The sequence below is a fragment of the Sciurus vulgaris genome (assembly GCF_902686455.1).
Source record: "Sciurus vulgaris genome assembly, chromosome: 11".
NCBI classification, from domain to species: domain Eukaryota; kingdom Metazoa; phylum Chordata; class Mammalia; order Rodentia; family Sciuridae; genus Sciurus; species Sciurus vulgaris.
Window position 1 is genome coordinate 54,942,206 of NC_136472.1, and position 14,260 is coordinate 54,956,465.

A 14,260-nucleotide genomic window follows, 5' to 3' on the forward strand; every position below is an offset into this window, starting at 1 on the left:
CAGTTAAGAGGCAGCTTTTCATTAGTTCCCAAAAAAAAAAAAAAAAAAAAAAAAAAGATTCTGGACAGGGCTAGAGTAGTGACAGCAGAGATAAGAAGGAAAACATGATTTGAAAATTGGGGTGACTTGATGATGAGTAGGATATAAATAACTCTGAAGAAATAGAAAGTATGAAGACAACCCCCAGGTTTCTAGATGCATGAGCGTATTATGGTCCTTCAATTTTCTTCTTTAAAATAAAAAATTAAAATATATGGAAGGTGACAGGTTTGAGTAGAAAGATCTTGATCAGAATCTGAATGCACATATTTAGATACATTTTAGACATTCAGGTGTAGATATTCCATGCCCAAGGATGGAATGCTTTTGGGTAGTCTGACCCAGATCCAGCCCCTGTGTGGGTCAGGATTGTTTAGTCCAGTTGGTCTGAGGTCTCATGATTTGCTTCTCACCTCTTGTGATTCTTTTTTATCAGAATAATCTGAAAAGGGATGCCATGGAAGAATTCAGCCTAAGAACTGTGCACAAATTAGTCTGGGGAGGCATTCTGCCTCTTCAGGGAAAAATTCAGATATTGATACATGTCAAGATGTTTTATCCAAATTTGTGGATAAGGTATTTGTGTCTGATATGTGTATTTTAGTAAATGATTAATTTAAATTCTTGCCATTAATATATATCTACTAAGTGGCAGGAGCAATGTCAAGTAAGAAAGGACTCCTGGTTCTTTGGAAGTGACCCCAGAACCCATCTGGCATTGCTGTTCTTACGATCTTAGAGAAACCAAGCAGAATGCTGCCCTTTCTTAGAATACTGAATCTGCAGGATGCTGAGCTGTTGACTTTTATCAAGGTGACATGTCCTTGAATACAAAGGGTTGGTTTGTCAGGGACTTCTGCTATAGCTGTGACTCCTCAGTCTGTCCCTGGGGCCTCTCTTTTCCAGAGTCTCCCTAGACAGTAACTACATCAATACCAGTTCTTCACATTGAATAGGACTCAACTGGGCAGTCTGAGGCCCCCTCCCCCATGCCATATGTTCTGGTTTGTTGCCTGAAAACATCTCTTTGTGTCCAGATGAGCAGGTGAGGGTGAGAGACGTGTTAGAGCCAACTTTGTGTCCTACAGAATGACCCAGAAAAACTGGACCACTGGACATGGAGGGGGCTGGACAGTGGAATGACTCATCTAGCCCTGGCACCATGTTATGGGATCTATGAATACCCACGTGGAAGAGATAGATGCTCTAAGAATATTTGCCTTGTGAAAATCCAAACTCATAAACCACTTGAATTCAGAATAGCAATTGCCATCATGAGAAGGGAGCATGGTGGACTTTTAAAAGTCATGTAATATATTTAAAATGCAATACAGAGAAATGAGAAAAATGTTTGTGACAATTTAGGCATTCAGGGGACCTGACATTCCCTGTGTCAGTGGAACAAAGAACTTTTTATAACTGGAGCAGTGGTGGGTGACCCCTGTTAGGGCAGGTATTCCTGCAGAGGCTAGAGGACCATGTGCCACGTGGGCTAGAGGGATTCCTGCCTAGGTTGGAATGGTGGATTGATTCTTGGTTTTGCTTTTCATCTTGAAAAGTAAGTCTGCCTTAAGCAAATCTGCAAAGAACTGATGTGCCCTTGAAGTCAGAAGGACCTAGACTAAATCACAGCTCCTACTCTTCTAGCTATGTGACTTCAGCAAATTACTCTTTGAACTTCCTTCTTCCTGTCTGTAAAATCAGGTTTATAACACCTTGCAGAATTTTATGTGTGTGAGATTCAAATAAGTTTTGCAACTAGAACACCAGGATGTAAGGAGAGGAGAAGCCCATGGTGCCACTGATTGGCTGGCAGCTGTGGGGCATGTGTGCATGACTTGTGTCTACATGCTCTGCACTGGGTAAACATTTGTGACTCCCCAGAACATAAATGCAAGGCCTGCGTCAACTCACTGGAGGCTTAGGATGACTAGAACAAACTGTCCTGTTTCTGCCTGAGGACTGACACTCTCTCAGCAAATAGCCCACCCGGCTTAGGTTTCCCTGAAGAGCACAGTCCTCATTGCAGAGACATACTTTCAGGTCTGCCAAGAGTGGTGTGTTGCTTGCAATCTGACCCCCTGGGAGAATTCTGGCTGTGTCCCTTTCATGTCAGCTCTTTCTTAAAGCTGATTTTATGAGCAATTATTTTTCTAAATGTTGGACAAAATCCTAAAGCACATTTCTGTGTCTTAGGAGGTTCACACTGTTTTTATTTTCCAGGGGAGCAAGCATTAGCAAGATAGAGACTAGCCTTTTGTTGGAACTGGCACAGTTACTGTAAACTAGAGGCCACTTGCTGCCTGCAGAATCCTTGATACCCCAAGCAAAGGCTCTGACTTCATATGTCACCTGAAGACACTTGCCCCTACTCAGGGTATTCACCATAGTTGTCGCAGTTCCATCTTCACACACAGTGGAGATTCATGTTTACCAATTATTTTCTGTATCCACATCCTTATGGACTTTAATGTGGGGTTCTCAGCCCCAGTGTTCAGATTAAGAGAACATGGCTGCACAAGTGCAGCTGTTTGAGGTCATGCAACTAATCATTGGCAGAGCTGTTTTTCAAATCCTTGTCCTCTGAGAGGTGGCCTGACATGGTGAAAACACCATCCAGCAGTTACATCCCACCTGTGACCTTCATGAGCTATATCATCTTGTGCAACCTAGTTACTAATATTATATATGATTATTTACACAAACACACACACACACACACACCCCAGGAATTAAACCACGGAGGGGTACTCAACCACTGAGCCACATTCCCAGCCCTTTTAATTTTATTTTATTTTACTTTTTAATTTTAAGACAGGGTATTGCTAAGTTGCTTAGGACCTTGCTAAATTTCTGAGACTGGCTTTGAACTTGCAATCCTCTTGCTTCAGCCTCCCAAACTACTGGGGTTATTAATATTAATAAAAGTATAATTTGCAAAGAATCTGGCATAGCATAGGTGATCTGTACCATATCTTATTGCATTCTCACACTAAACCTGTGAAAGGGATTTATTATTATCTGTTATAGATAAACATCCTGAAAGTCAAGCACACTAAAATAACTTTTCCTGTCCAGGTACCAGTTTCTCCATAAAATGAGAATATTAGCAGCTCCCTGGGAGAGTGATGATAAGGACTGAATGAGGTAATACATGTGATCTGCCCAGCACAGAACCTGGCAAGAAGAGGTGCTCAGTCTATGCTTACTTCCTTTCTTTCATCTCTTCTGACTCCTAATCTAGTGGTCTTCCCACTGCATCCCACTGAGTACATTTAGAAGCTGAGGTCATATGTCTTTTCCATAACTTTCTCTATCATGCTCACCCCCACGCAGAGGCCACTTAAAATGTCTCATCTCAGCTCTCTATCAGATGCCGCCCGTTTAGTCTTATGCCAGCTCAGGAAACATCATCCTTCCTGGCTTGCTGCATCACATCCCTGACATTTGCCCTAGTACTGTGTTCTGGAACGCTAAAGCCTACGTTGGCCTCTCCAACCATCGGGCTTTCCACTTTCCTGAGTTTTTCTAAGGCAAATACATGACCCTGCCCTTATTTTCACATGTTGCCCTGGACCTTTTGATTTTGTTATACTGTTTCATGAGGAGCCATATATTGAAGTGATTTCAACCCAGGTCTGGATTCTGGTGTCATACTCTCATGCTTTCTATGATTTAATATTTAAGGAGAGTGTGAATGGGTCATGGGGGAAAAGAGCCCCATATTTGAGGATCCTCAGAAATATTTATTCATTTAGCTTTCAGTAAAGATTTATTTAGCACTTACTCTCAAACAGGTCTGTCTTGCATGAAATGTTTATAGAACTCACATTCTAGTGTGAGAAGTAGATAACAAAAACAAACATATAAATCAGTAAGGTAATTTCAGATTTTCAGTGCCAAAAAATGAGTTTTTGAGTTACTCAGTTATAGAGTAACTGGGAGTTGCTTTGTGTACTTCAGATAGGATGGTCAAGGAAGGATCCCCTGAGGAAGTGACATTTTGAGCTAAGATCTTGTCTTAGTCTGTTTTGTGCTACTGTAACAGAGTACCAGAGACTGGGCAATTTTATCATAAACAGAAATTTATTTTCTCACAGTTCTGAAGGCTTGAGGGGCTGGTATCTGGTAAAGGCCTTCTTGCTATGTCATGCCAGGGTGGAAAGGCAGAGAGAGTGACAGAGAACAAGAGGCTGAATTTGCATCCTCAGCTCTTTTATAATGGACATTAATCCATTCACAAGGATGGAGCCCTTGTAACCTAAAACCATTCCCTTGTAACCATTCCCTTAGGCCACACCTCCCAACACTGTTGCATTGGGGGTTAAATTTCTAATATGTGTTTTCTGGGGGATACATTCACACCATAGCACATCTCAAATGAAAAGATGAGGAAAAAGCATTCCAGGAGAATGAGTAATAAGACCAAAATCTGAGAGATTTTGGCCATTAAAGGAGTAAAATGGAGACCATATGACTGGAATACAGTGTACCAGAGGGAGAATGGTGATAAGGTTAGAGATAAGCAGGAGCTGGATGTGTTGGGCCCAGGAGGCTACAGAGGAGTTTGGAATTTTTCCCTAGAATCATTAGGAAGCTGCTAACCAATTTTAAACAGAGGATTGATGTGAGCTTAAAAAAACAAAACAGCTAAGTGGAGAATGGATTGTAATATATAAAAATATGAAGTTGAGATGCCAGTTAGATAGCTGTTGTAACTGTTCAGAAAAGTTGACAATGGTCTGATCTAGATTATGACACACAAAAGAAGCACAAACTTTGTATTATGTTGAAGGTAGGACAATAGGGCTTAATGAAGGATTAGATTAAATAATCCATTCTGTTCAATATAGTCAGTACCAATTCAGTGTAGATCAAGGTTTATTTTGGCTCACAGTTTCAGAGGTTTCAATCTACCATGGTTTATCCCTGCAGCGAGATAGTGAATCATGGCAGGGAAGCAAAGGTGAGGGAGAAGGGTGGGTCTACCCTCCAGGGCACACCCCCAATGATCTAACTTCCTCCCCTGATAGCCCCACATGCTAGGGACCAAGTCCTTAACACATTGGTCTTGGGAGCCATTTCAGATGCAGACTATAGCAGAGGAGTTAGACTGGTGTTTAAGATTGTTGACTGCATTGTGAAGGACCTTGTGTGGTGTGTCCTTTAGGTATCTAGGAATCAGAAGTATTAAAGTCAGGGTCTAGTTAATGGAAAGAAAATGGCTGCCCATACAATGCTAAGCAATCAAACTCCCCATTCCTATTGAGTCTGGATTCAGCCTCAGAAACATTCCAACACAGCACTCCAGGTAGTTACTTCCAGTCAGAAGGGTAATTGGCAGAGAATGAGGTCTGTTTGGCATTCCCAAAAGAATATGAGTGTGTGAATGTGTTTAAAGAGAGATGATTGTCTCAGTGACTACAGCTATATCACTTACATTTTGTAAGATGTAGTGGAGAACAGTGAGAAATACCCTTGCTATTAAGGGGAGAGCAGTCATGGGCTGAAAGGAGAAGTAACAATTTAGTCTATAGGGACTTGTTTCTGAGTGTGGTATGACTATGAATTTAAAGAGGCCAATCCTGAGGCAGATAGTACGTTTTCAAGGAAGCCCAGTCCAGAAGCCCTCTAATAAATTCCCTTGACCTGTAGGGAAGTGTAGAACTCCAGGAAGTGCAAGGCCTTCTTGTCCAACAGACATTGATTGTTGTCCTCAGGAAGCTCTTTTGAAGGGACAGTTTAGTACCTTTAAAGAAGGTAAAATGTCATGGACCTAGGAATCAGAAAGTAACCATTACTGTCTGACCTCAGTGTTGACTGTGATTGTTTTTCTCAGCTCTGAACCCACTGGCCCCCAGCATAGGCACATGATATGTGGTCAGTGACTGGCTGCATAAATGAACAAGGAAAAGAAGTTAATCAGCTATTCAACCAACCAGTCAGTCATCCAACCTGGGTCCTAATCCAAATTCTCTCTCCTGTATAACAACCTGGCTGGCCTTTAAGGCCTGTCATACTCTGCTATCCTACAATCCTAGTATGGTGAATGGAATAGTTCAGAGCAAACCAGGTTACCACTCATTTCTGATATGCCTCAAATTTAATCATAATAAAATATAAAAATCAAGTACTGCTTTACATCTCAGATATGCCTTCTAAAAACAGAACCTGCATCTGTCTCAGAGTTGTGAAGAAAATGTATTAGGTTATATTAAACAGCAAAATTGCCCTTTTTGTAGGAAAAAAAATGAATTAAATCTTGTCTTCCTGACTAGGGATTTTAATTGGGATTTGAGTCAATTTGAGTCAATTTGATCTAAATTTGAGCATCCATCCAGAGAACATTTATTGACATCTGGTATGAGCAGGACTTTGTGTTAGGCATGAAGGAGATAGGAAAATATACAAGATACAGATTCTTCTAGGCAGAAACTGACAGTCTAGTCTGGGAGATAAAACATGTATATACACTTGACTCTGACCCAGGTAGACAGAGAATAAGCTGAGGCAGCCTAGATCCAGGGTTAGCAGTGATCCAAGGAGATCTCTAACAACCATATCTCCAACAGGTAGAAAGTCTGCTTCTTGCCACAACCTTATGGAGTCAAAATTCTTACTGACCCACTGTGACCACAAGCCCTCAGTCACCTTTCCATCACCAAATTGAGCACTTCACCCCAAGATGTTATTGGCAGTGAGAATCATCTGAGCCTTCAGTGTGCTCATGAAGGTGACATCTTTGTATGGCTTACATTCTTGGGATTAATTTTGAAGAAACAGTTGTGTACTGCAACAGGAATTTGTATTCCTTCTTTTGCAAGACTGTAAACTATTTATCCATTGTGTGACACTTTCTTTGTTGGCTTCCACTGAAATTCAGTACCTAACTCAAATAGGATCACCCTCCTTCTGACCATTTTTCAACAATTACTTGTCATACTTTTCTCTGTGCAGGACCCTTTGCTTTATACACAAAGGCCCTCAAGGAGCTGATAGCATGTTGTGTGGACCAGACCTGTGGGGGAATCTGGGGTTCACCTGGGAGGGATACTGGAGAAGTCAGAAAAAAGAACTTGTTTTCAGGCTAGACACACAAAGGGAAAACCTAAAGGAACTTTGTATGTTTTGGACTTTGAAATACATAGAGACCTTACACACTGAGATAGGTATAGTACCTTTCCTAAGATAAAATAATGGCAAAAGCATTGAGTAGGCAAAATCCTCCCTAGCATGTTGAGAGAAATGGAAATACTTAAGTTTTACTAAGGTGACTAATGCTTTAACAAAAGTTGGGCCTCTTCCTCAGTGTTCCAGAATTAATATATTTAATTCTGTAGGCAATAAGATATAAGATATTACTGATAGATTTTAAGCTGAGTGTGACTTAAATTTCTGGGGTTGGTTGCAAGCACAAGGCCCTGGGTTCAATCCCTAGCACCCAAAAAAAAAAAAAAATTCTAGGGTTGGAAGGAACTTTGTATATAACCTAGTCTTGTATTCTGCCTCACATGTAAAGACCAAATCCCCAAAGAGAAAATTACTAACCCAAGATCAGACAGCTAGTACATGAGTACATGATAGTGCTATAGTAAGGGCCTGAAGCAGATCTTATGGCTTCAAATACACTGACCTTTTTACACCATGTGATAAAATCTATGCTCTGGGAAGATTAATGAGGCTTTCTAGGGGAGGTAGATTGAGGGTAGAGGAGAGGAGAGAGTTAGGAGAGTCTTGAAAGGCTTTTACAGTTTAGATGAAATGTAATATGAGAGGTCATTAATTAGGATGTTGTCAGTGAGATGAAAAGGAAGGGGCCGATGCGAGTTCCAATGAGTGGGGACTTGAATGCAGAAGGCAGCCAAGAGAGAGGAGTCTGCTTGTACCGTCTCTGTGGTTACTGTTCTTTATGGAATTGTCCCATTTGGTTCTTTTTTTCTCATCCTGGGTATTGAACCTGAAGGTGCTTTACCATGAGCTATATCCCCAGCTCTTTTTATTTTTTTATTTTGAGACAGAGTTTTGCCAAATTGCTGAGGCTAGCCTTGAACTTGGGATCCTTCTGCCTCAGCTTCCAGAATTGTTGGGATTACAGATGTGCTTTACAGTGTGCAGCTCCATTTGGTTCTATTTGGTAAGCAATGGGAAAGAAAGGGAAAAAAATCCAAAACAAATACATCAAAGACCTTCACTAGTTCCCAAGTTGAGCCTCTTTTTAATTGTAGTTCCTTTTGCTTAGAGGGCCTGAACCCTTTCCAGAATCTAGTGTTCCAGGTCTTACATCCTGAGAAACTTGATCCATATAGCAGCCACTATTCTAGCTTCATGATTTTGTGCATGGGATCTTAGAACAATCACCATCATCTGAGTGCCCCTGGTTTTGAGTTTCCCACAGACCCTGTGAAGGTGCTGTACATGTGACCAGCCCACCTGCCCCCCCAACCCATGACTCTAGGTTTGGGATGATAGCCTTCAGAGGACCTCCACCCATGCTGAGTCCATGATAGACCAGGCATCTAGCCTGAGGGAAGAGGCATTGGATTGGGCTTTGATCACTGCAGACCTTGCCCAAGTCTGTAGACCATCTGCCTTGGAATCACCTCTGGAGAATTAAAATGCAGATTTCTGGGCTCTGTCTTGTAACTGCTGAATCAGAACCTTTGGAGGGAAGGACCAGAATTTGTATTTTTTAAGTTATCAGATATGTTTTTTGTGATTATTAATATATATTAATTGTACATATTAATACATTTCACTGTGACATTGCCAAATGTGCATATATCATGATTTGATGATTTTCACCTTCTTTCTACCCTCTCCCTCTTTTACTCTCCCCTTTGCTGCCCCTAACCATGATTCTGGGTCCCTTCTACTTCCCTAATGGTTCTTCTTAAACTGTCAGGGGTTTTGTATCCACATATTAGAGAAAACATACAATACTTGTCTTTTTGTGTCTAGCTTATTTCACTTAATGTGATATCCTCCAGTTCCATCCATGTGACATGATTTCATTCTTCTTTATGACTGAATAACACTTTATTTTGTGTATATACCATACTTACTTTTATCCTCTCATCTATTGGCACATACCTAGCTAGGCTGATTCTATAGTCTTGGCTATTGTGACTAGTACTGCAATAAACATGGGTGTGTTAGTCAGCTTTCCATCATTGTGATCAAAATGCCTGGCAAGAACAACATGGTTTCAGAGTTTCGGTCCATAGTTGGCCAACTATATTGCTCTAAACCTGAAGTGAGACAGAACATCATGTTGGATGGGTGTGGTAGAGAAAAACTGCCCAGTTCATGGCAACCAGGAAGCAGAAGAGCAATTGGGGAGCCAGGGACAAAATATAATCCCCAAAGTCACAGCCCAATGACCAACTTCCTCTACCCACATTATTATAGTTTGGATATGAGGTATCCCCCCAAAGCCCCTGCTAATGTAGAAATATCAAAAGTAAAATGATTAATTTATTAATAGCTATAATCTAATCAGTCCATCCTAATTTGAATGAACTGAGTGATGACTGTGGGCAGGTGGGGTGTGCCTGGAGAGGTGGGTCACTGGGGGCTGTCCTGGAAGACTGCATTCTCCCTGTAGCACCTTCCCAACTCCTGATTCCTGACCCCACTATGAGCTGAACAGTTTTCCTCCACCAGGCCCTTCCCCTCACTTGGGTCCAGAGCTATGGAGTCAGCCAACTGTGAACTGAGACCTCTGAAACCAAATAAACTTTTCCTCCTCTAAGTTGTTCTTGTTAGGTATTTTAATCAGAGCAACACAAAAGCTGACTAAAATACATGCCCCACTTGCCTATAATTAACACCCAGTAATCCATTCAACTCATTAATCCATCAAATGAATCAATCTGTTGATTAGATTATAGATCTCATAATCTGATCATTTCATCTTGGAACATTTCTGCCACATGAGCTTTATTAGGGGACCTTTCATATCCAAACTATAACATGGGTATGCAGGTTTCTCTTTTGTTTCCTGACTTCATTTCCTTCTCATAAATACCCAGAAGTGGTACAGCTGGATCATATGGTACTTCCAATTTTAATTTTTCCATAACAGCTATACCAATTTACATTCCTATCAACAGTATGTAAGGACTCCTTTTACTACACATCCTCACAAGCATTTTTTTTTTTTAAATCATAGCCACTCTGACTGGGGTAAAATGGAATCTCACTGTAGTTTTGATGTGCAGTTTCCTGAGGCTAAAGATATTGAATATTTTTTCATGTATCTGTTGGCCATTTGTGCTTCTTCTTTTGAGAAGTTTGCCCATATTTTGATTGGCTTACTTGTTCTTTGTTTAAGTTATTTTTAAATATTTTTAATTGTAGATGGATACACAATACCTTTATTTTATTTATTTATTTTTATGTGGTGCTGAGGATCAAACCCAGTGCCTCATGCAAGCAAGTCAAGAGCTCCACCGCTGAGTCACAGCCCCAGCCCTGGTTAAGTTTTTTGAGTTCTTTGTATATTCTAGATATTAATCCTCTGTCAAATGAACAGCTGGCAAAGATTTTCTTTCATTCTGTATATTGTCTCTTCCCTCTGTTGATTTTTTCCTTTGCTGTGTAGAGATTTTTTAATTTCATGTAATTTCATTTGTCAATTCTTGCTTTTGTTTCCTGAGCTGTTGGAAACCTATTCAGGAAATTGTTGCTTGTGCCAATATCTTGAAGTATTTCCCCTGTTTTCTTCTAGTTTCACGTCTTACATTAAGGTATTTGATCCAGTTTGAGATGATTTTTATATGGGGTGAGAGATAGGGGTCTAGTTTCAGTCTTCTATGTGTGGATATCCTGTTTTCTCAGCACCCATTTGTTGAACAGGCTATCTTTTCTCCAACATATGTTTTTTGGCACCTTTACTGAGTATTAGCTGGCTGGGAATGTGTGGGTTTATTTCTGGGTCCTCTGTTCTATTCCAATGGTCTGTATGTCTGTTTTTATGCCAATACCATGCTGTTTTTGTTACTATGACTCTGTAGTATATTTTGAAAGCAATTATTGTGATGCTTCTGGCATTGCTCTTTTTGCTTAGGATTGCTTTAGCTATATGGAGTTCTTTGTGCTTTCATATAAATTTATTGTTTTTTCTAGCTCTGTGAAGAATATCATTGGTATTTTGATGGGCATTGCATTGAATCTATACATTATTGTCAGTAGTATGGCCATTTTAACAATGTTAGTTCTCCAACTCTATGAATGTGGGAGGACTTTCCATCTTCTAGTATCTGCTTTAATTTCTTCAATGTTTTATAATTTTCATTATAGAGGTCTTTCACCTCCTTGGTTAGATTTATCCCTAGTATGTTGTTGTTGAGCCTGTTGTGAATAGGATTGCTTTCTTTTTTCTTTTCTTTTTGTACCAGGGATTGAATTCAAGAGCACTTCAGGAGCCACATCCCCAGCCCATTTTTGTATTTTATTTAGAGACAGAGTCTTGCTCAGTTGCTGAGGCTGTCTTTGAACTCAATCCTCCTGCCTCAGCCTCCTGAGCCATGCACTATTGTGCCTGGCTAGCTTTCTTGATTTCTTTCTCAATGAGTTAATTATTCTTGTGTAGAATAGCTACTGATTTTTATGTGTCAATTTTGTATTCTCCCACTTTGCTGTATTTTCTGTCCTAACAGTCTTTGGTGGTCTTTAGGGTTCCTAAGTATAGAATCATATTATCTGTAAGTAGAAATAATTCAACTTCCTCCTTTCCTATTTTTATCCCTTGTATTTTATTCTCTTGCCTAATTGCTCTGGGTAAAATTTCAAGTACTATATTGAATAATAATGGTAAGGGTGGACACCCTTGTCTTGTTCCTGACCTTAGAAGAAATGCTTTCCGTTTTTCCCATTCAGTATGATGTTGGCTATATGTTTGTCATATATAGCCTTTATTATGTTGATGTATGATCCTTCTATGCCAGATTTATTCAGGACTTTTATCATGAAGGGATGTTGATGTTGAATTTTATCAAAGACTTTTTATGCATCTATTGAGACAATCCTGATTTTTATCCTTGAGTTTATATATGTGCTGTATTTTGTTTATTGATTTGCATATTTTGAACCATCCTTGCATCCCTGAAATGCAAACCATGTTGATTGTAAGTTATAAGCTTTTTAATGTGCTGTTAAGTTCTATTTCTAAATATTTTATTCAGAATTTTTGCATCTGTGTTAATCAAAGATACTGATCTAGGTTGTGTGTGTGTTCTTATCAGGCTTTGGTAGCAGGGTAATACTGGTTTTGTAGAATGAGTTTGGAAGGATTCCTTTCCTTTCTATTTTATGAAATAGTTTGAGAAGAATTGCTATTATTTAAAAGTCTGATTAAATTCAACATTGAATCTATCTAGTTCTGGACTTTGTTGGGAGATTTTAAAAATATTACTGCTTCAGTTTCATTTCTTGTTGGTGTGTGTAGGTTTTTTTTTTTTTTTTTTCAATCTCCATGTGTTCGTAAAATTTCTGTAGTCTCTCTTGCTGTTGATTTTTAGTTTCTCTTCATTGTGATCTGATAAGATAAAAGGTAAGGGGTAGTAGGGTGGATAATTTGACAACTAGTTGTCCCTAGTCCTTGTTGCTTTACTAGATAAATAATCATTATTTTGCTTACCTAAAAAAAGATTCTTATTTTTACAAGCATATTTTTGACAAGTAAGTCTATATACCTAAAATCTGAGACTAGGTCTGAGTTTCCTTGTTTGAAAATGTAGAACTTGTGTATTCAGTTTTCTGTGAAAATAGAAAAACACTTTGGAAAAAATGCTGCAAGTATATGTATTATTATTTTTATTATTATTAAAGTTTACAATCTTTGAATCAAGAAAGTTTTAAGCATTCTTCAAGCTAAAGTGCACTAAAAATTGGTTTGGGAAGGGTTGCTGAGAGCTCACACTTGAAAAGTACGTGTTTACCTAGTGAAGGAATACCTCCAGGAAAGATAAGCCCTGAAGAGAGGTCACTGAGTATCATCTTTAATATCCTTCACCTCATGCACACATTCAGTGTCATTCCCTGAGCACCTATCCTGTGCCAGGATACTATGCCACGCTGAGAAGATAGAGATAAATAAACTATGGTCCCTGACCTCAAGGCTTGGAGATGGATATGAGTGTTCAATATGGGGTAATAAGTATCTTCCCCAGGGTGGACAAGGGGGTGGGTGTTAGTGCTTTCGTGACCAGAGTAGGAACCTGTATTCTCTGGGACTTTCAGGAAAGTTGTTACCTAAGAAGGTGACCCTGGAGCTTAGGATTGTTCCAAGAAGGAAAGCCCCCGTTGTAGTCCTTCCGTTGTAGTCCTTATCACTGGCTGATTCTTCCATTCCATTGAATTCTCTCCGTAATTTCCTCCTCTTGCCCCATTAAAGCAATATCAGGAATTCAGTGTTCTTGGCTTTTTTCTTCTTCATCCTACCAAAATCTGCTCGCACACCCTAAGTCAACTGTAGCTGTAGTCATACATACTTGGGTTTAAAAGTTATCTTTTCAGGAAGGATGCATTTTACATGACTACCTCCCAAAATTTTAATCTGATGTTGTTATACATTCCATTGGGGATTTTGTGGGTTTTTTTTTTTTTAATGTTTGTTTTTTACATTAGCCAGTTGATGGGAGAAGTTTTTGTGTTTTATTGTTTTGTTGTTTTTTTAAGGGACGGAGGGGGTGAATTATTGATAACTGGTTGTCCCTAGACCTCGTTGTTTTACTAGGTAAATAACCACTATTTTGCTTACCTAAAAAGAATCCAAGATTAATACTTGGTCTAAGTTGAGTTGTAAAAGAATGACCTTCTTTATTTTAGAAAGATTATTTGAAACAGACCTCAAGTTAGCATAGTCTTTCATAACTTATAAATATACTACCCATCCTTGTCCTTTCTACTCCAAGGTGGTCCTCACACCAGTGACCTTGGTAAGCACAAATTAGAAATGCAGAAGCTTGGGGACCTGAGACTTGCTCAGTCAGAATCTCTGATTTAACTTGTTCCTTAGCAATTCATATGCACATTGAAATTTGAGAGAGACTGAGTTAGTGGTTTATCCCTATTTATTGATTAGCACACTGATGTCAGAGAGACTAAGAAACTTGCCCAACATCACATAACAAGTATCAGAGCCAGGGTTCAAGCAGCCCTTGGTCTGTCTGATTCCAAACTCAGTGCTGTATCTACTGTACTACTGGGTTTCTTTGTG

The 14,260-nt window shown here is 39.5% G+C and overlaps 1 protein-coding gene across 9 annotated transcripts in view; it reads left to right on the plus strand.

Moving 5' to 3' along the window:
* SERGEF (secretion regulating guanine nucleotide exchange factor) overlaps positions 1-14,260 on the plus strand; it is a 244,378-nt gene that overhangs the window by 181,896 nt on the left and 48,222 nt on the right. The window contains exon 11 of one of the 9 annotated variants that reach the window (XM_079103965.1): positions 3,118-4,914. The exons of the other annotated variants lie outside the window; for them this stretch is intronic. Within the exon in view, the coding sequence (XP_078960091.1) occupies positions 3,118-3,140 (23 nt within the window). The 3' untranslated portion in view covers positions 3,141-4,914. Of the gene's footprint in view, positions 1-3,117; positions 4,915-14,260 lie in introns of those variants that run through there. 9 annotated transcript variants of the gene reach the window in all.